Genomic DNA, 21754 nt, shown 5'->3' on the forward strand with positions numbered 1-21754 from the left:
TTTTTTTGCAGGTAGTAATAAAGTTGTACATAAGAAAATAGAGGTGTCTATAATTAGTAGCATATTCTCTTCTTAGAAACTTAGGGTTCAGAAGTAAAAATTTTATGCATAGACAATATAATCTTGTTTCAAAGCAGTGATAATTCTTCAGAAACTATCTAGTGTCTTTGAAAGATCTATTTAAATGCAGTAGGTCAGTACACAGCTTAAAATAAATTGCATTTAGATATCTCTGCCTGAAACAGTGCCTGGGCATTAACACTATACACATACCTGTTGTTTGATCCTTTATTTGACTTCTCATGTTTCTTATGAATGGGGCTTCTCATTGTGTGTTAAAACTAGACAACAATAAATAGAGAAGCTAGCAATGTGGGGATATAACTGATGAAGCATTGGAATAAAGGTAGTGAAGAGAATGTTCTGACTTCTCAATGAATTATTTCTTTTTGAACTACAGCTTTTGGAGCTCTTTGAATAATGTATTTTAGAGAGCCTTTTATGTGCCTGTAAACACATACCCTTTTCTAATGGTTCTGTAAAACTGGCTCAGCAAAGCTACAACTGTTGAACTGACTTTTCAGAGACCATATTTTCTCTGGTGGAAAAAGTGACACTTAATAGTGTACTGAGTTCTGCCAGTTCATTTGCTTGTCTATGCAAAATAGCAAAAGATGAAGCAGTCCTAACTTAAAAGTAGGTGAAGACTTTAAAAAGAAAAAAAAAGTTTTCCTTTTTTTGTTGCTTTTTAAAAAACGAAGCTCAGGAATTGCGTCTGTGGATATGTTGTAAGAGTCTTCCCACTTCAGTAGCAGCTTTACAACAGTCTTTTATGGTCAGAGCATTTGTCTGCTTTCTTTCGCCTGTTTAAATGAAACCTAGTTGAGGCTAAGCTGTGAATGTACAGAGTCAGTATTCTTTCTATTGTAAGAATTGGTTGAATGTAGATTAGACTTTTATTTTCCTACTTTGAAGTGTTCTGGTGATTTTTATTATTACTTTTTTATTGCTTTTTTTCCTTTAATGGTAACTCTGGCCTCCATAGAAATGTCCAAGTAGAAGTGATGCTTTAAAGTCTTCCCTGCCAATCACAGGTGCTTAAGTAAATATAGTATTTCTTGATCTGTAGATCGTTTTGTGCCTATGTAACGTTTCTGAGCTAAATGTACTTTTGAGGGGATTGGAGGAAAAGGAAAGGAAATATAAGAACCTCCAACTTGGAAACTAGGCTTTTCAGTTTGCTCATCAGTATGTTTATGATAGGAACTAACTTCTGAATTCACTTCTTCCTATTCTTCAGATTTAGTTCTTCATATATTTAGCTTATGCTAAGTTTTCTCACTTGCTATTAGAGAATAATGCCTGTATAATCTAGGATAGAAGTCCAACAGAAATTTTAAAAGAATAGTTATCCCATAGAAAGAGATGAAAGGCTTTTCTACAAAGTAGCTGTAAAAACACTTGTCAGATCTACCATTGGAGTTGCTTTTATTAGGCTTTCTGATTGTTTTGTTTCTATGTTGTATCTTTCAGTGGCCTCAACTTCAAGGTATTCTGTGTCCATTGTTTTAATAATTCAAACAATTTAGTTGTTGCATGTCACTTGTATGTCTTGAGATATTTGCAAACATATTACAACCTGTCTGGCTCACAGTTCAGGTACTGGTGCCGTTCACGTATTCAGCATTGTTCCCCAAGCAGAAGAGTTAGGGGAAGGCAGGGCCTGACTAAATAACCTGAATAACTATTCACTAATAATGTCATCTATGAATAATAGTGACATTGGCTTTCTGCAGTTTGTCTTTTAGTTTAAATGAAAGAATATTCCCTAAGCTGTTCAGGTTGCACATTGGTAGGCCCAGCCCTTACAGTGGCATTTAAGTGTTATAGGGACAGAAGTAAAGACTTAAAGTCCAATTGGCTGAGGTTGCAAAACAGTTTGTAACCTATAAGCATTGTATAAAACTGGTATATATGGGGTGTGTGGTATTCATGCCAATGTTGTTTTGCAGACAATGGTACATGGACTCAGCTGTGGTTGGTGTCAGACTATCATGAACATGGATCGCTCTTTGATTACCTGAACAGGTATACAGTAACTGTGGAAGGAATGATAAAATTAGCTTTATCCACTGCCAGTGGCCTTGCTCATCTTCACATGGAAATTGTGGGCACACAAGGTAATCTTACAATTGTTCAGTTTGTCCAGTGGATAATACTAGATTTTTTTTTAAATAGCACATACGTATTTTTTTCCTACTGTGATTCTCTTCTTAATTAGAATATCAAACTCTTTTAGGGTGTAGCTGCTTTGCACACAGCTGCTTGTTTTTGTGATGAGAAGGCATCTGAACACAACACTGATAGCAAGGTTAATCTTTTGAGGACCTGAGTGAATTGAAAAAAGTCTGTGATAATTTCTGAACTCATACAAGTTCTTAATTTGATATAGATACTGTGTTTCAGTATCAGTTTCTACTGAGGACAATATGAAAATAAAAGTTTTCTCCCACTACTAAACAAAAGCATGGTAAACGTCCAAAAATATATGATTTATACTGTTAGGCTTCTCCCTTTCTCCTCAGTTTCCATGCCCTTTCTCTCAACCCTCACCTCCAGCCCCATTCTTTTACATGCTAAAATTGTTGCTCTTCTGTTATTACAGCAGAACACTTCTTGCTTTTCTTCCAAAGCTTGAAAACAAAACAGTCATAAACTTCCCTACAGTTAAAAAGTATATAAAGTTTCTAGTAGTGTTGACATATTTTGTAACTGCCTAACTGATAATCTGCTGAGGGATTCTGGGGGATTGGGTCTTTTATCTTCCTTTCTGTGGTATATCCAGGTCAAAATGATGTAATAATCATTCATACAAAACACCTATGTGGTGTCTATAGTGCCTGTCATATCTCCCTAACTTTGATTTATGACAGCATTATGGGTCTGTTTGCCAGCAAGTAGTATTTGTGTACATGCATGGAACGAAGGAGGGGAGCAGCAAAGACTTGATGTGGTAAGCATGTAGTGCACTTTTCTGGGTAACCAGCTAGTCCACAATGAATGATTTCAAGAGTTACCTTGATGAGCCCAAAGTGGTGGAACTAGAAGGGATTCCTTTATCTCAGTCTGCATCAGATTTGGAATACCAGCAATTGTCTTTTACAGATGTGTTACTACTATTTTTTTTTATTTACAGGCAAACCAGCGATTGCCCACAGAGATTTGAAATCAAAAAACATATTGGTAAAAAAGAATGGAACATGCTGCATTGCAGACCTAGGATTGGCAGTTAGGCATGATTCCGCTACGGACACAATTGATATTGCCCCCAACCACAGAGTAGGAACAAAAAGGTAAAAATCATTAGTGTGATGTATTAGGTGATTTTTACAATGAAATGCTTTGCTTTCTCTTTTTTTCATTTAGAAGATTTTTCTAGCTACAAATATAATTAGCAAAAACTGTCAGTAATGGCAGGTAGAGTTCTGTAGCCCTTTCTTCCAGCTAGTGATTTAGTTAGACTGTACTGAAAGTGCATGCTGAACGTTGGGTTTTATTAATAGAATTTGAAAAATGTCGAAAATGTGCAAATTGCAGTAGGGCACAAGTATATGTTAAAACAGTCAGGAGACTTCATGAATAGCGATTGTAGATACTTCACTTGCTGTATCTTATTCTTTCATGCCTTGTTGCATGGAATTATTGCTTGCAGCACAGTCTGGTGACATGTAAGACAGGATATTGATAGTAAAAGTAAGAAGCTGGGGTTTTTTGTTTGTTTAGTTTGAAGCCTATGTGATAGAACAAAGCACAAAGTTTCGTATGTGGGCTTTTGTGAAAATATATTCTTTAGAGAAGTACAAGAGCTTAAAAAGTAGTTGTCTCTGTCATTTACTGCCTAAATAGTTATCAGTGGATGAGTATGTTCCCTTTTATTTTTAAAGGCCTACTTCTGAATTTGGAAATAAGAATTTTTCTCATTCTCAAAAGAACTCCTGAGAGCTGTTTAACTGCACTTCGTTATAGCTTCTGTGTTAAGTCAGTGTAGTACAGTTTAGTACAATTAGTACTTGTACTAAAATTGCTGTTGCTGAGAAATGTGTGGAAGTCCTGTGGTCCAGGGTTGTGCAAGAGTAACTTATGCATATGCCCTAACTGTGTTGGAGAAAATCCTGTGTTAATGTTGTTGCCTGTTCCCCAATCCTTACATTAAAGAATGGTTGGTTTTTTTCTTTTGATATCTCTTTAGTGAGTGATACTGTACCTGTGTATGTGTGAATGGGATGTTACAATGAACTAGGATATACCTTTTAGTTGTGGCTTTTGAGGGAGAAAAATGGGGTTTAGTGAACAAGGCTTTTTGGATTTGTATTGAAACTTTTTTTTACTGACAATTATATTGCTGAGATTACTTTGTTCTAAAATTCTGTTATTCTTCTTCTGTTACCAATTTTTTTAAAACTACACAAATAGTTGAGACTTACCTTCTGAATTTTAACTAGATTACAAAATACTAGGCATTATTCCTTCTCAAGTCTCCACTAATCATTGCCTCATGCTTCTTCACAAGGGTGAAGGTGTACCAACTCTCTTACTGCAGTGGGCAGCAGCAGTACTAAGTCCACTGCCCACTTTAGACATTAGTCACTTTTACTTCTCTGAAAATTGTTCATTCTCATAAAAGGCTGGTCCCTTCTTCCTTCCTCTTGTTTATTCTTAGGTAAGTAACTCTGCATCTTTGCTTATTTTTCCATAATGAAGCTCAGCTCTTATCTGTTCAATGACAATTTTGTTCCCATTGATGGGTACCACTGCTGGTATCTCTTCTGCGCATGGAAGTTCTGTATGCAAGTTCAGAGAGGCTTGACTAAGTTCGTGTTTTTCCAGTGATTGTCTACAGTAAAACATGGTCTAGGGAGCAAGCAAGACTCATTTTCAGGTGAGTGCTGTAGCTACTGATTGGACTGATTCTTCTCTCTGGCTGAACGAATCTTTATTTCTGCTTAGAGGCTTAGCTTCATCAGGGGATGTGAAATGTGTGCTTTTGCAGTTTAGCCTAAAGCAGGGAATGTGAGCTTTAAACTGAGGAGGAAATAAAATCCCTCTCTCCCTTTTAAAGAAGTGTAACCCAGCTGTTACTTCTGGTAGTTGAAACTGGCTGTGTTTAATCTGGAGAAGCAGTTCAGTTGTAAATTACACCTTAGCATGGGCAATCTTCTGCAGTTTACCTAACCCCAACATGAGTGGAATTCTAGCTGTGCTTGAGAACAGGTGTGGTGAAGAGAAATGTCATGTTCAACATGTTTTTGGGTCCTATTCCACTCCCTGTAAGCTTTAATAGAATTTGAGGAAATGAATACAGAGCTTTCAGACTGAGTTTGACAAGAGGAAATCCAGCAGGCTCCCAAAGCTTGGCGAGGCTATGCTCAGCATTGTTTGTAAACTCCTGTGTAGACCAATCATTCCGTTCTTGGAGGATATTGGCCTGCAGACCGTGTTCAGAAGGTCAAAATTAGTCCGTGTAGAGTAGTTCTCTTCAGAACCTGAAATACTGTTTCAGTGAAAAGCGCATTTACAATATGTAAGTTTGTCAGCTTACATATGAGTACACAGGAGATGCATTTTTCTCTGTTTTGTCTAATAGCCATGAAACGCTAGCTAGGTGATCTACTTGCCTTTTGCCTCCAGCAATAATCTCTCAGACTTCGAGTAGTCAGTCACCATTTTGAGTTGCAAGTGAAGCCAAAACCAATCTAATTGCATTGGTGGAAGGTCATACAAAGTCAGTTTGCCTATAAATTCAGTGGAAGGCACATTTTTGGGAGGGAGGTGGTCGGCGTTTTTTTGGATGGTTGGTTGCTGTTGTTTTGTTTGTTCATTTGTGTTTTTTTCCGCCCTCCTCTGAGGGTTTGAATTCAGCTTCATTACTACAGTCAGGCCTCTTATTTTTTTTCTGTTAAGACCCTTGTGCTTAGGATGACTTACAGAAATGGAGACAGTCTCCTTTACTGTTTATATAAGTGATTATGGCTGACAGACTTGCAGCATGATTCGGGTTTTTGGCTTACGCTTTTCCCCTTCTGCTTCTGGCTCCATCACTCTTCTTGTCCCCGTGTGATCTTGAGATGGATGAGATATTCTTTCTTCTAGAGCCAAAGCTGATCACCATACTGTCAAGTACATGAAGTAGCATAAGAACAAATTACAATACATGTGTGGAAAATCCTTGCTAAGATAAGGAAAACACCCACAACAGTCTTGCATGCTTCTCGATTAAAAAGTTTTTGATATGGGTGGCCTAGAATAGTTTGACTCTTGTCCATGTCAAAGACTGACACATATTAAGACTGCCTTTCTTTCAGTAAATACTGTCAAGGTAAACCATATGTACTTCTTCAGGCAATTGTTCTCCTCAGCTTGTGCTGTTACCACATGTGGGCAATTCATATGCCTACACAGTGCTTAGGAGAACTCTCGGCAGCAACCCTTACTGAAACTCTGGACTACTCTAATGAGTATTTTTGCTCTCTTGTTTATAGCCCTTGCTTCCTTGTATGTCACTTCCATAGGATGCAGTAATGCTGAGACAATAAGCTCTTTATTCCTAACGAAATCATGATGTTTATTCTAAGCAGTCAGTCTTGTACTCTGCCTGGTGCTAGAAGGAGGAAAAAACAGTCGTAGTAAGACTTTTTTTAGTAGTATTTAGGACTTTGCTGTGCTACATTGATTGGATAAAATTGTGCACAGGCTTGTGATTGTTTCAGAGGTTGATCTATTGGCTGATGTTGTATTCCACTACAGTAATCTATGCATGTTGCTTCTTTGCCAATTAACTGTGGTGTCATATGTTTACCTACTTCAGTAATAACACCAGCTTGAGATTGACAAGGCAATGATGTGGAAACACACACTAGTCTGCTAATGTTGCATATTGTATTTAGCTGCAAGAGCTATACGTACAAGACTGAGAAAGCAATACTGCAACTTCTGACTGATAAATACCATTCACATTCTTTCTAGCAGCCTGTGGACGTGCTGCTGTCACTAACTCAGTGAGTTCTGTGCTGACATAGTACTTAATTCATTTGGATGTCATGACTAGTTTTCAGTCTCTCTCAATCGGAAGGCTACAATAGATTTTCTGTTGTAGGGAATGTTGAAGGTCAACTCAGCACAGTTGTTAGAGCATGTAACCTGAATTGGATTTACTATTCAAAAAAAAAAAAAGGCCGGCATGTTCAAGAAGTGTGTGTTGGTTGATGACAGGACGTACTGATTGTATTATGAAGAATCAATTACTACAAGGTAGGAAGCCTTTGTTTCCAAGGAATACTTAACAGTGCTGCCTTTTTTTAACTAGATGCCCTATGTGTTCAGGGCTTTGACTTGTTAGGGGGATGTTACAAGTGACTGCTACCTCCAGCAGACTCCCAAGAACTGGGGATTCTTCCTGCCTGGGTCCACTTAGTGTGCCCAAAGGCCTGGGGCCCTGTCCATCTCTGGCCTGTGGACGTGGGTGCTGCTTTCTCAGTTGAGGCTCAAGCCATAGTGAAGCTGAACAGACTCCAACAGACTCATGCAGTCGTGACTCAGCTGGCTATGCAGATTGCTATGTGCTGTTCACAACACCTGTATAAAACACTGTCAGAACTTGCAGCAGTCACCTCTCCGGCCTTCTCTTTAGCTAATCAGGATTGAACTTCACTAGTGAAAACATGTACCCACATCCTTCTGTAGCCTCATAAGCACGCGCTTATGGGTCTCTAAAATATTAGTACAACTGCTTTTCTCTAAAGCCTTCTGATGGGCTCCAGTGGTCTCCTACTAACCAGCTGGACGGGATTAGAGCATGCCAGCAAACAGTTGCATGTATTTGTCCAGTCATCTCACAAGCACCCCTGTACTTGTGGTTTTCCTTGAATACCAGCATAGGCCATATGTCTTAACAACCCTGCCTGGATGCTGGGCCTCCTACTTGCTGGATAGTCGAGCTTGAAGTTTGCTAGCAAATTACACACGTGTACCCTTGCTGTGCACATCAGGTTTAGGGAAAATACAAATCCTCCAACACTCCCCTGCAGCTGGCATCCAGGCACAGAGGCTTCAGGACCTGTGATTCTAGCTCCAGTCTTTGGCACTGAGAACCCTCCTTACTCTGCTTCTCTCATTCCAGTCCCCCAGTAGCTGGTACCTGTGAGCATGTGACTGTGGGCCCTGTGACCTGTGGTCCTACTCCAGTGGCTGAAGCAGAGACCTTCATTTGTTCCAGTAACTAGCACTGGCAGTGAGACTACTACTGCTTGCTGTGTTGCTGGCAACACAGTCCCAAAGATTGCTTCACCCACCGTCTAAATGCAGTGGAGTTGCTGCTTCATAATTCATTCACAGTGGTCCTCCTATAGTAGCTGACACTCTAGATCTGCTCCTAAGACCTTTGGATACTCGCTTTTAGGATCTTTAGTTCCCCCTTCTGCTGCTGCTGAGACACTACTCTCTAGTTGGTGGTTCCCTAGGCCCAGTGGAAAATTCATTCCTGGTCTGGTTCCAGTTGCTGGCCCTGAATCACACCTATCTCTAATTGCTGACACGTAGTCCTTAAAGCACACATGCAGGTGGCATGGTGAGTGAGATTACATAGAATAATAGTTTAAAAAAAAAAAAAAGGATTTAATAAGAAGATAGGATACGCTGCAATGAGCAGATACAGGGCTTGGTCAGAAAAGCAGGCTGACTAGCAACTGTTCACATTTACCTGTCCCCTTTGATAGGCCTTTCTGTCTATTCACCCAGTTTTGCTCCTCCTGGATTCCCTTCTCTCAAACATTCCTTGATAAGTTTTGCATAGTCCCACGGTACACCTTGAATATCCACAATCCTCACGTTCCTCTTGTTTCCCACTTGAAGTTTCCCAGCTACAGAGTCCAGACTGGCCTTTTCCAGAGCTATGCCTTGAGTTTCTTAATAGCCCATCAATTAGTGACTGGAGACTTTTGGTCTTGCTGTTGTCTGTTACCCTGTGTCTACAAGTTTGTCTCTTTTTATCATTTCACCTTTTACTTTTTCTCCATTATTTATTTGCATATTGCCTTATGTTTATTTATGTCCTTTGTTCTGAAAGGTCTTTGGTTGGATAACCTTAATGAGGCAGATGCTCTCATCTTCCATATACCCTTACAACTGCAATTTAGTATTATCTCCTGCAGGTCTTTTCCTCTGTGTCTTGGAAGTGTTCGTATCCAAAAATCCATTTTCATGCTGATCTGCTCTCTTCTATACAAAGAACATCTAGCTTTCCTGTAAACTGCAACCCATGTATTTTTATGTGGGAATTCTATTACTACTTTCCTTTTTTTGTCCCTGTCTTTTTTGAAAGCTTAGGGTTTTCCAAGTCCTCTACGCTCCATTCCCTTGCTCTTAAATTGGCACTCATTTTTCTTTTCTTACTGTGTTCTAAATAGTGAAGCGTTTATTGTTAATAATCAGACATAACTATCCTCCATACATTCTGTTTAAGGACTACGTTACATCATACAGTTGTTTATTTGAACACTTCATTGATTTTTGGAAATGTGTAGGCCAAGAGCAGAAAAGCTTTGAATATCCTAGTCTTTGTAAAGTGCATAATTTCTCTGTCTCCTTTTCCACATAACTGTTTTTGAGTTGAACAGTAATACTGACTTTCTGTAGTAAGTATTCATGAAATTAAATGTTTTCTGTTCTTTTATTGCAAATAGGTACATGGCACCTGAAGTTTTAGATGATTCCATAAATATGAAACATTTTGAGTCGTTCAAACGAGCAGACATCTATGCAATGGGATTAGTATTTTGGGAAATAGCTCGACGATGTTCAATTGGTGGTATGTGGCAATCTACAAAATTGGACAGAATTATAAGTAATTTACAGAACCTGCATGAGTTTGAGAAAATTTTCTCTAAAAATAGTGCAGTACCTCTCAGATTTCATAGTCATTAATCTTGTAAATGATGACTGGTTTATTCCACCATTGCTTAAAATAATGAAAAATATCAGTCAAAGAAAATAGGAAATATTCCTGTCTGTATTATTTTTTTCCCTAAAACCTTTCACATAAGGAGGAGAAAAGGGTTAAGTTAAATGCCCTTGAGAGCAAGGGATAAACACATAAGTAAAGGCTAGATGTAATGTGTTCAGATAATGTGCATAGCTTATTTAAAATAAAACACTGTTATTAATCATATACTAAAGACATACTTCTTGAAAGCATATCATATGGAAAAATTTGACATAGCTTTCATCTTTTCCAAATATATAAACTTATAAATTAAAGACTTTTCAAGGATAATGATAAGCATAAAGATATGTTTACGGATTCTTTTTTTTATTTTGTCAGTCATTGTAATTAGCTTTTAAAAATAAAAGCAGAAAAAGAAAATGGTGGGTACTGATAAGGAGCATAAGTTAGAAGTAAAGAATACATAATTTAGTGTTAACTAAAATAAAGTTATTTTCAACCTTTTACAGGAATCCATGAAGATTACCAGTTGCCATACTATGACCTAGTTCCTTCAGATCCTTCTGTTGAAGAAATGAGGAAAGTTGTTTGTGAGCAGAAGTTAAGGCCCAATATTCCAAACAGATGGCAGAGCTGCGAGGTATTGGCTAACCTATCTAAAGCTGTTTTAATGGACGCTGGAGCTTTTATTGATTTCAGTGGCTTAAGAATTGTGCTTGTTGTTAAAGGGAGAAGGGTCACCTCCATAAACATAATTTCTTTCTAACCGTTGTGGCTTTATCAAATGCTGCCGAACTTTGGTTATATATAAATATTTAATAAAGTCCCACAAAAGTGAATAGCTTATGTTCTAGGATCCCTTCTTATGAAGCTAATATAAATTAAAGCTAGTATGAGTTATATTATCCAGGAAGTGTCATTGTAAATTAATTGTGTAACAGTGGGTCATACTATATCTGGCTGGTACAGAGTTAATTTTCTTCATAACAGCCTGTATAGTGCTGTTTTTTTGACCAAAACTGTTGATAGCACACTGATGCTTCAGCTGTTGCTGAACAGTGCTTATACAGCATCAAAGCTTTCTTCATTTTTCACTCTGTCCCCACAGCATGTAGGTTGGAGATGGACAACAGATCAGGAGGGAACACATCCATGACATTTAATGTCATGCTCAGCAATGAAACTCTGAGCAGGGGGACAGTTTTCCAGGGGCTGCTATTGCTCAGGGACTAGTTAGGGATTGGTCAGCTGGTGGTGAGCAGTTGCTTTTGTATCACTTTTTTTTTTCCTTTATCGAACTGTCTTTATCTCAACCAACAAGTTTTCTTGCTTTTGCCCTTCTCATTTTCTTTCCTCATCCCACTGTGGGGGGAGTGAACAAGCAGCTGTATGGGAGTTAGCTGCCTATAAGGGTCAACCCGCAGCCAGGGTAATAAAGACATGAATCAGAAAAAATGTATAGCTGCTTATTAGGTCTGTGCCAGTTCGTTTATGACTAGGTTGGTTAGTTACCTTTTTCAAAAGCAGGACTTGCTAGTTTCAGCTTGGCACTCTGCCAGCCCAGTAGTAGTACTGCTTGTTGGAATACAAATGATATCTTCAACAGTGTTGTCCATCCTCATGTGAATCCTCATGTCCCCTTGGAATTATCTCAGGGACCTTTTCCCTATCATGTTGTGGTAGACACATATCCTGCAGAATTTAGACTGACCAAAATAGTAAGTGCCCTTAAGAATTTTCATCCAAGACAGTAGTGGCCTTAAAAATTTATCCGTCTCAGAATTTGTACTTATGCACATACTGAAATACAAGCACAATTATTAGGAAGCTGAGTCTAACGTAAGCCAGAGACATAGAATTGAGGTATGCATGTAGCAACTGCTCCTGACCATGCCTCTCTGTAGATGTGCTTGTGCCTGATTCTAGAGTGAGTTTATTGCACTGGTAGTCACTGCTTACCAGGACGTAGGCAGTAGTATGCACAATTGTGAGCTCTTGCCTTTCCAGCCAATTTTGGTCATAGTGCTTGCTCTAGGAAACCAGTTAGGACTAGAATTGATACTTTCTGGTTCAGAGCATAGCAAAAAATCTGTAGGAGACTAAAGCAGGAGTAAGAGACAGATGAGATGTGATATACTTCAGATGGGAGAAGGAACTGGGTTATGGAATGTATGAAATCAATACATAAGTGAAGGCCTGAGAGAAAAGACTGGGCAAGAGAAAAGATAGGGCAAGAGAATTCAGCTGGGAGAGAAAACCAATATACACCCACAGACTATAGAATCACTTTTAAATGCTGCTATTCCAACCCTATAAATTCACTTAGCAGTTCCTTGTCGTACAGTATAAAATCTGGAATGTATACCTATTATTTTATTTCATCATTAGTTTTTGTTATTTGCATTATTACTTGATATTAGCATTCAAGGATTTCAAAGAATGGCTCTTTGAAGGATAAAAAGGCTCCAGAAGTTTTCAGAGTATTTTAGAGCTTCAGTTTGAGGAAGATGTGATTAAAAAGTGCTGAATAGCTATACATATAATTAACTTTCTGAAAAACACTTTATCATTGAAGGAAGTGATTGAGTATATTCCCAGCTACGTGCCATTTCTGTGCTAATACCGAGTGCCTTCTATTATTTTGCTACTGCTTTTCAACTGGACTTAAAATGAGTATATTTTGTCTAATGCAAAAAATTAGAAAATTGTCACAGAAAATCTACTAGTTCTTCATTAAAATATTTTTGTGTGAGCCAAAATTGCACTGAAGAATACTAGTGTTCTCCTTATTTTATTTACGGAAAAAAACTTTAAGAATTTGAGTTTTCTTCTGCAATATGCAGCTTTAGTATTAGTAACATAATAGACTTCAGAAATACGTACTGTAAGAGACTAAGGCAGAACAGAGGTTACATAGGACCAGAACTGCATGTAATTACTTGTCTTTCCTTTGCAGGCATTGCGAGTAATGGCGAAAATCATGCGGGAATGCTGGTATGCCAACGGAGCTGCTAGGCTAACAGCTTTGCGCATTAAGAAAACATTATCACAGCTTAGTCAACAGGAGGGGATAAAGATGTAATCCTGGATTTGCTACCGAAAATACTGTAAAAATCCATATCTGCACCGGAGTGGCATGTTAAGAACATTAATTGTTCTACCTCATTGGGGGAACAGAAGGATATTGCTGCCTTTTAATACTTCATAGGAACGTCACTTACTAGGATTTTTGTGGACATGCTAAACAGTTGTTTTGGGTCCTGTCTGTGCACTATGAACCTCTTCTCAAGGTTACTTACAAAACATCATGTAGTCTAGTTTTATTTTTATTAACCTATATTTTTTTTATTTGGAAAGTTCATAGCTGGTCTTAACTTCTAGTTAACTGTGCTAAAAATATGAGATCACTTTTAAAATGGAACTGGTTCACTATAGTGTTCTAGAGTGCATTGATGGCTTTTTAAGCAACATTATTCCTGGCTGGTACATTGACTATTCTGAACCACCATGACGGTTCTTAGATTCAGATTTTGAATGTACCGTTGCAGTATACTTTGCTAGCTATTAAGGTTGTATGTCTTTCGGACTTTTACCTAGATTTGCAAATTGACCTCATTTGGTTGTGAGGAACATAATTTATGCAACTGTATACATGATTGCTGTTACATTTTCCATTTTTTCAGAACACTACATTGCCTTCAAAATAGATTGTATTATACCAGTAAGTGCTACTTTTGAGTCTTTTAATGCAAAACAGTAGGAGTGTACAAAGCTATGGTACTTTTGGTTTCAAAAATACAAGTTAAAAACTCAACTGTTCCTTTCCCTAAGATTTAATTCACACCCATTTCAGCGAGTATATGTTTTGTGGAATATCTTTAATTTTACCAAAACCTGACTCTTTAAACCACTGTAGGAGTTTCAAACCATGTAAGCTAGTCACTGTGTAAGCTAATAATTCACTGTCATATTTTGTAATTATCAAGTCATAAGTCATAATTACATGTAAATTTTTTTTTCTATCAAGTGGTACTTTTAAAATGCTTGAAGTACCCGTCTACTTAAGAAAAGTAGGAAGAGGACTAAGATGTTCTTAAGGGAGATTTTCGTCCTTTAAATTAAATAAGAACAGCCTGCTTGCTGTGCAGTTCTACAGTCTTTAGGCTAAAAAAAACCAACACCATTTTCAATTAAATGAGGATTAAGTGCACCTTTAACTGTGGAGAATTTATCTGGGCTTTTGAACAAGAAAGTTAAAAGCTCCTTACACATTCTACGTACATATTTTTTGTGTGTGCCATGTACACAGGAAGTGATGAGCTGAAGGTCTCTGGGTACAAATACCAGGGGGCTCCATCAGTTGTCTTCATAGTTACAGGAACAATGTTGATGATGGCTTGTGTCATCATAAGAAGACAGAATGGTATGCATGGCTTTAGTCAAGTTTTGCCTGAAATTGTAAGGATATCACAAGATTTTGACAAACTTCTTTAGAAATTGAATTGTTTTCTCTACCCAAATTTATAACTTCTGGAGGGGAATGAGGGGGGAATCCATGTAGAAACCTTTAAAACTATTGTCTCCAGGATATCATTTTAATTGCAATATTAGGAAGAATCTGGCTGACCTTTGGTATCATTAATGTCTGTCAGGATTTCTGTATATAAATGTGCCTGGTAATCAGTATGCAACCTAACAGTTAACCTCTTATCCTCCAGAGCGCATTGATATCCTTGGTATGCAACACATACAGGGAAACCTTAATTCTGCTGCCTTTTTATTCGGCAAGGTGGTTGCAAAAAGGAGCACAGTTGAGATTGTTTTCCTTTGTCTGTGATAGTTAAAGCAGTAAGAAGAGGCTATGTAGGTAGCAAAAGACTTTGCCGAGACTTAGCATTAGCACTTCATTAACTCGTGTATTTCCAAATTCTTGTTTGGAGAGGAGCTAGCTTAATTGATGTGGGAATTACAAAAAATGCAGAGGTTGAACTGCAAACAATGAAATACTTTCTTCGGCCACCGTTATGGATGAGTTCACTCATCTGGGAGAACAGGGAAAAAATAAAAGGGAAGTTCTTATCAGAAAACAACAGTGTTTAAACGTATATACAACTGCCACACTTAGTTTTTTTGGCATTAACCTCCCAGTCGTGCTTTCTGGCCTATATCAAGCAAAGTTGAATAAAAAGTGACTTCACGTAAGGATTTTAAATAAATTCTGCTTCTATGCAAATGGTCAGCTGTGCACCACAGAGTTTTCCAATTATGACTGTTTAAAAAAAAATGAATAACTAAACTCCCCATTCTACCTACTTGGCATGCTTCCCTAACAAGTTCTATATATCTAAACATATATTTAAAGAAACAGGTCAGCATTGAAGGAGGACTTACTATTAGCTCTGTACTTATTTCAAAGGCTTCCTATTTAAACACTTTTTTTAATTTTAGTTTGCCATACCTTTTTTTACCTGGTTCTTTACCAAATACATTTAGATACAAATGGTATAGCTCATACTTCCGAAACATCAAGCTACCAGCATGCTTCTGATCTTTGTAATAATCTTGATGGTATTGTGTGAGAGTTTCCAGTCTAATTCATCAGATAACTTAATTTGGGGAGGAGAGAGGTGGGAATTACCACATACAAAATCTTGTCACTGTAACATTTAGTTTCCTAAAATGTAAGGAGCAGTTCTATAGCACTTAAAAGAGAACATGTGGTGCCTAAAGAGCGTAATGGCATGCAGATTATTCAATCAGTTGTACTCATCTAACCACCTACTATTCTTCATTCTCCTGAATTGCTTAGCAATTCCTGTGTTGTTCTAATTTTCAACTTTGTAATAGAAGCTTGCAAAAACAAAGCACAGGAAGGACACTTGATGCAGTGTGTGACCTTATGAACATTATTTTGAACAACCAACCATATTATTCACATTGGAATGCAGAACAGGAAAATTCTGAATAGAGTTGTATGTATCCTCAGTTCTGATACCACAACTTCAAGCTGTGGTTTTGTTTTGTTGTTTTTTACGTTATATAAACTGAACACCTTTTACAAAGGCTGTGTCTGTATATATTATGTAACTTTAAATGTTACCTGTGTAAGATCATATCTTATATATATGGACACAGGTACACATAAGTATTTTTTAAATTAAGATTGTAATATCACTAGATCTGCTCTTGGAAATCCAGGGGGACCAAAATATTTTAGCATTCAAAATACTAATTTTGTATAATTTCAAGTATATGCCAAAACATTTTGATGAATATTGATACAAATGTTTATTGTACATTAAACATTCACTTAAGTTTAATCACTTCAGTCAATTTGATATTTTAGTAGCATTGAAGCCTCAGTGACTAAGTGGACACATAAGGACATGGAGAATAAGGAGCATTGGAAATGGTCTGATGCTGAAAAGCCTGAAAAGTTGCTTTTGGAATGCTGGAATTCTTCAGGGACCTTCCAACTTTAAAAGCTGGATTTCTGGATTGTTTTTCAAGCTGACTTTCCAAGCATGTCACCCTGTCACCCTCCAATGGTTTCACTTGTAATCCTGAGAAAGACTTTTGTATATAGGGTAAAGACATTGGGTTTGACTGTATCGGGACATGAAGGTGTCAAATGATTAAGAGGCTATATTATAGTTTTCAGTAATGGTTCTGAGTGTGACTGCCATGAAATTCACTGTTTAGTTGGTTCCTTGTTTGTATCATTCCATTGAAATGATTGCAAGGTGTTAATCATTTTACATTAAAAAATATATATATATCACTATATCAGTTGCTTTAAACTCAAAATACCTCTTAAAAGATCAAGGTACATTTACCTCATGTGTATATAATGCTTAATATTTTTCAGAATATTCTCCAGATTTGCAGTTACATATTTCTAGAAATATGGGTGTTACTAAATTTACAACAGTAAATTCAGCGGTACTAAATGTATTATCTCATGCCCCCAAACACTTTCATTTTCTGTATTGTATTAGCAAGTTTGCTGCTTTGTCAATGTAACACCTGCCCTTTATGTAGCTGTGTGTATACTGCCTTGTAAATTTTACTTTTTAGACGATAAATTTGAGGATCCTGTACAGATGAGTGTCACTTCTTTAAACCTCACAAAATTGTGCATTTCCCCTTAAATTTCTGAAAATATGTATTGTATTTGTAGAGTATACACCTCAGTGGATTGTAAACAGGACAGTAGAAGAGTGGATGCTTATGCATAAGTGGTAACACTACAGTAGAGAGATTAAAGCAGTGAAAATAAATTACTTTTTTTTTTTTCCTTTCCAAAATACATGAGTTGTCCTTCAGAGGAAGAAGTTACAGGTATGTTCTGGACGTGATGTTCTTAACTGGCAAAATGCGGATTTACAGTGAGGTACCTGTGAATTTCTTCCTGCTGAAGGAATTTCTGCCACCGTAAAAATGATAAAGGGGTTTGCTAATGCTGAGGCAATCCATCTCATGTATGCAATACAAATAATAATAATGTGCCTGATCTTCCTTGTGTCCTATAATGTTTGAATAGGATAGGTACATTGCTGGTGTCTATGATAATTAATGACAGGCTAGAAAGTCTTCTTTCTGTTTTACATTTATATAGAAGTAAGAGCTACCACTTACATTTACTTATAAGAACTAGTGAGAATTTCAAAAGATTTCAGCAGCTGACCTCAGTGTGTTGCAGAACAGCAAGTAAAGTCTGCTTGTGTTGAACTGCATCGCTTCTGTGCAAAACTCAGTTATAAACTGATGTTATATTTCTGAAATAATTGAGATACAGACACAGCAACAAAAATAAGATGTCTTGGCCTTATGTGCACCCATTTTAATTCAAATTAGAATAGTTCAGTTGGGATAGACCTACAAAAGATCATCGAGTCCAACTCCCTGACCACTTCAGGGCTAAGCAAAAGTTAGAGCATATTATTAAGGGCATTGTCCAGGATGCTCCTAGAACACTGACAGGCATGGGGCATCAACTACCTTGCTAGGATGCCTGTTGCAATGAAGAAATCTTTCCAGATATCTAATGTAAACCTCCCCTGCCTCAGCTTTGTGCTATTCCCATGCACAATGGCACCTCTAATCACCTCTTTTGACCAGGTGGCTGTTCTGCGTTTAATGCACCCCAAAATATGGTTTGTCCTCTTAGCTGTCAGGGCATTCAGAAATCACCAGCATAGCTTCTAGTAAACTCTCCAAACTGGAAATCCTTAAGGTATCCAGAGAAAGCCAAAAGCTGTATCAAAATGTGTTCATCTTTCACAGAAGGTATGATTATTTGGCTGAAAACATGCTCGTGCTTCTCCCATGAGTGACTAGAGAAAGGCCTCCCACAACACTACAAACCACAAAAAGATCAGTAAAATTCAGTAAAAAATTCAGTAAAATCAAATCCTATGTTCCTTTTGTAAATCTGTCAGAGAAAATGTATGGGCTCAAAATAGCACAGTAGTATTGACATCTATCAAGCTTAATTTCTATTGAATGTGGATTTCTGTTTCATGCTTTCAGGATAAGATTCAGGTTGGAGTTAGGTTACTAAAATACATCTGATAGCAATCAGATGTTCTTGTCAGGTGGTTTTTGATCTGGGTGCAATACAGTCTTGCATGATATTTTTACATTGCTACAAGGAGTTGACAAAGTGTATGTGGTCATCTTTCATGTGACTTGCTCTGAGGTGTGCCCAATTAAAAAAAAACCTAAAAGCTGAAAATCTGCGGTTTGAAAATATCAAACACTTAACCAAGTTACTTATAAGTGAGACTGTTTTGCAGTTTTAGAATCATAGATTATTTTAGAAGAGCTGCTGAATTCAGGGTTTGCATGCTACCTTGCACTGTTCGTTCAGCATAATTTGTGTTTGCTATCAAAATTCGAGGTGTTCAAGGAGAAAGTGTCTCAGGAAAACCAAGGTGTATTTTCTGCTTTAAAAATCAAAACCTCCCACCACCCTTCTACGGCAAGGTAGTATAATGAAATTGTGAACTTTAGTTCCTTTACTGTTTTGTTACAGATTTATTCACTGAGAGGCCCAAAAAATGTGAAATTACACTTATTAGAAATGCTGCAAATCAGACATTTCTACCTCTTTATGGTCATCTTATCCTAAACAAATAAAGTTCCCAGCATTTCAAAATGAATCAAACTGATGAGCCCAGCAGAGAAAGTTACTCACTTGATTAATGCAGGCTAGGTGCAGGGTGTCATTTTAATCACTGTGGTAAAGATCCCAAAAGTTTTTTCTTTGTTTTTTTTGTTTTTTTTTTTTTTAAAAAAAAAGCCTCATCCTTTGTTTTAAAGCTAGTATTTTTATTGTAATTTTTCACACTTCTTTGGAAGAGTCAATAAACTTACCTCCCTCAAAAATCTTATGTATGGTCTAAGAATACTTACTGCAAAGAAACTTCTATAGCAAAATAAAACATGTAGGACCCAAGATAAATGCCTACTACTAGCTAAGGAAAGTGAAGGCTTAGAAAATCCATAAAGAGCAAGCCATGTTACAGACAACTTTTTCTTAACTGAAAAAAATATATATTTATTATTATTATTATTTTCTATGCTATAGAATGCATTATGTGGCCAGATAAAATGTTGACAGGTGGTAATTGTGGATCATTGCCTGCTAGTGTATGTTACATTTTGTTTAAAGGAGTTGTGGCTGTCAGTCCAGTCCTGATGGGTCCAAACCACTGAAAAAGAAGTAAGCTGGAACTGACACTTTACTGGGGAGCACACTCGTCTGTGAAGGTTCTGGAGTGCAAAGGGGAGTAGGCAGAAAAGGACAGACATAGTCAGGGCCTGCAAAATGGGGGAGCAGGAGGCAGGCAGAGGTGTGATAGGAAAAAAAAAAAAAAAAGGTTTTACCTTGCTAGGCAGCTGAACACCACAAATGCTCTCTCGCTCCCCTTCGTCAGAAAAGGAGAAGAAGAAAAGGAAAAAAAAAAACTCACAGGTTGAAATAAGGATAATTTAATTAAAGGAAAAATAATTATTAAGGGAAAAATATTAAGGGAAAATAAAATAATTTAAAGGTGAAGAGGAAAGGGGGGAAGAAGGGGGGAATAAAAAAGCAAAGGCTGTGTTAAAGCACAGAGAGAGGGGAAAGAAATTACTTGCCACCAACTAACGATGCTTGACCACATCCTTGAAGCAGAGCCTCAATACGCTTAGCCCCGTTGTTTAGGAGGACAGGCATTTTCATAACAAGAGCCCACCCCTCTCCTCTCTTTCCTTTTTCCACCTTTTATGCTGAGTGTGACACCCCATGGCATGGAATATCCCTTTGGTTGGTTTAGGTCAGCTGCCCTGGTGATGTTCCTTCCTCACCTCTTGCCCGCCCCCAGCCTGCTGGCTCTTGGTGGGTCTGGAGGGAGTCCTGATGTGGTGCCAGCACTGCTCAGCTATAGACACAACACTGCTGTGATACCAGCACTGTTCTAGCTACACGTGCAGAGCACAGCACTGTATGGGCTGCTGCAGGGAAAGTTAACTCCGTCCCAGCCAGACCCAGCACCACTCAGAAAGCTTCAAAAAATATGCTGGATGAGGGCAGAGATTTCAAACCTTTTCATTTTTATTCTAGCTTGCCCAGCAGACCTGAGCTTCTTTAGTTGAAGTATTAACGTGTTTCTCAGGATACCGTTAGCTTTTAATGCCTTTGGTGGTTTGTGGCTGTTTAAGATGTGCAGGCAGTTCCCCCTCAAAGGACTAGCTTAGTCAAAAACAGTAAGAAAGTTGTCAATACTTCCATAAATTTGTTCAATTTAGGATAGTGAAAGATTTCAAGGCACAGATGTGGCGAAAGCTGCTTGTTATTCTGTGTTTCTATTCATATTACTTGGGCACTAGCTGCAGAGCTTGAACAGCTATTTTGAAAACTAAAAAAATGATGAAATCAGAAAGGGATGTCATGGATTTAAATTCCTTTAGGAGAAATCCATAAGACACTTGCCTAAAGAAGGCAAATACCATAAATCTCTCAAAATGCTGTCATGCTACATGGAAAATCTACATTCATGAAAAAGTACAAGAGCTGAAAGCAATGGAGATGTAACTTAAAAACCAAACTAGTGTTGTGAATCTCATAATAAATAATGTTATTTTAGGAAAGGGAAGAGCTCTGATGTCTACCAGCCCTCTTATGTATAAAAAACATGAAAATGGTACAGGTATCACAGAATTTTTGAGTTTTTCTAAGCATGTTCCTTTCTTGATCTCAGTCCACAATTTCATTCTTGGATTGCTAAATTGCTAGCTGCAAGAACTATGTAATATGGTCATATAAAAACTAGCTTTTTATCATATTAGATGCTCATCGGGAACATCTGCTTGATATATGACTTCATGAAAAGAGATGTTTGTGTGTGTTACCAGACATTGGCTAGGAACAGAAGGCGGCTAGCATAACATGTCTGTCCACAGCAGGCTGTACACACCATGATACGTATAACATAGTAACGCCTGCACAGGGTTGTGGTTTTACTCAGCAGGGTAGCTGGGTTCCACTACAACTGCTCTCGCACCTCGCCTCCTCAAAGGAAAAGGAGAAAATAATGCAAATGATGAAAATGGTGCAAGGGTTGAGATGAGGACAGAGAGATCACTCAATAATTATCACCATGGGTAAAACAGACTCAGCACAGGGAAATTAATGTAATTTATTACCTATTACTAATAAGTTATAGCAGTGAGAAACTAAAACTAAAACCACCTTCCCCCCGTCCACCCTCT

At 37.7% G+C, this 21754-nt stretch overlaps 1 protein-coding gene across 4 annotated transcripts in view; it reads left to right on the forward strand.

The window, feature by feature from the left end:
• Nucleotides 1-19279, forward strand: part of TGFBR1 (transforming growth factor beta receptor 1) — a 36161-nt gene extending 16882 nt beyond the window's left edge. For all 4 annotated transcript variants that reach the window (XM_080579196.1, XM_080579198.1, XM_080579199.1 and 1 more), the window contains exons 5-9: nucleotides 2013-2180; nucleotides 3197-3353; nucleotides 9738-9862; nucleotides 10507-10637; nucleotides 12954-19279. In XM_080579196.1, the coding sequence (XP_080435322.1) occupies nucleotides 2013-2180; nucleotides 3197-3353; nucleotides 9738-9862; nucleotides 10507-10637; nucleotides 12954-13079 (707 nt within the window). In that variant the 3' untranslated portion in view covers nucleotides 13080-19279. The remainder of the gene's footprint in view (nucleotides 1-2012; nucleotides 2181-3196; nucleotides 3354-9737; nucleotides 9863-10506; nucleotides 10638-12953) is intronic.
• The last annotated feature ends 2475 nt before the right edge of the window (nucleotides 19280-21754 follow it).

This window comes from Anser brachyrhynchus, assembly GCF_964034855.1.
Source record: "Anser brachyrhynchus genome assembly, chromosome: 2".
Taxonomy (NCBI): domain Eukaryota; kingdom Metazoa; phylum Chordata; class Aves; order Anseriformes; family Anatidae; genus Anser; species Anser brachyrhynchus.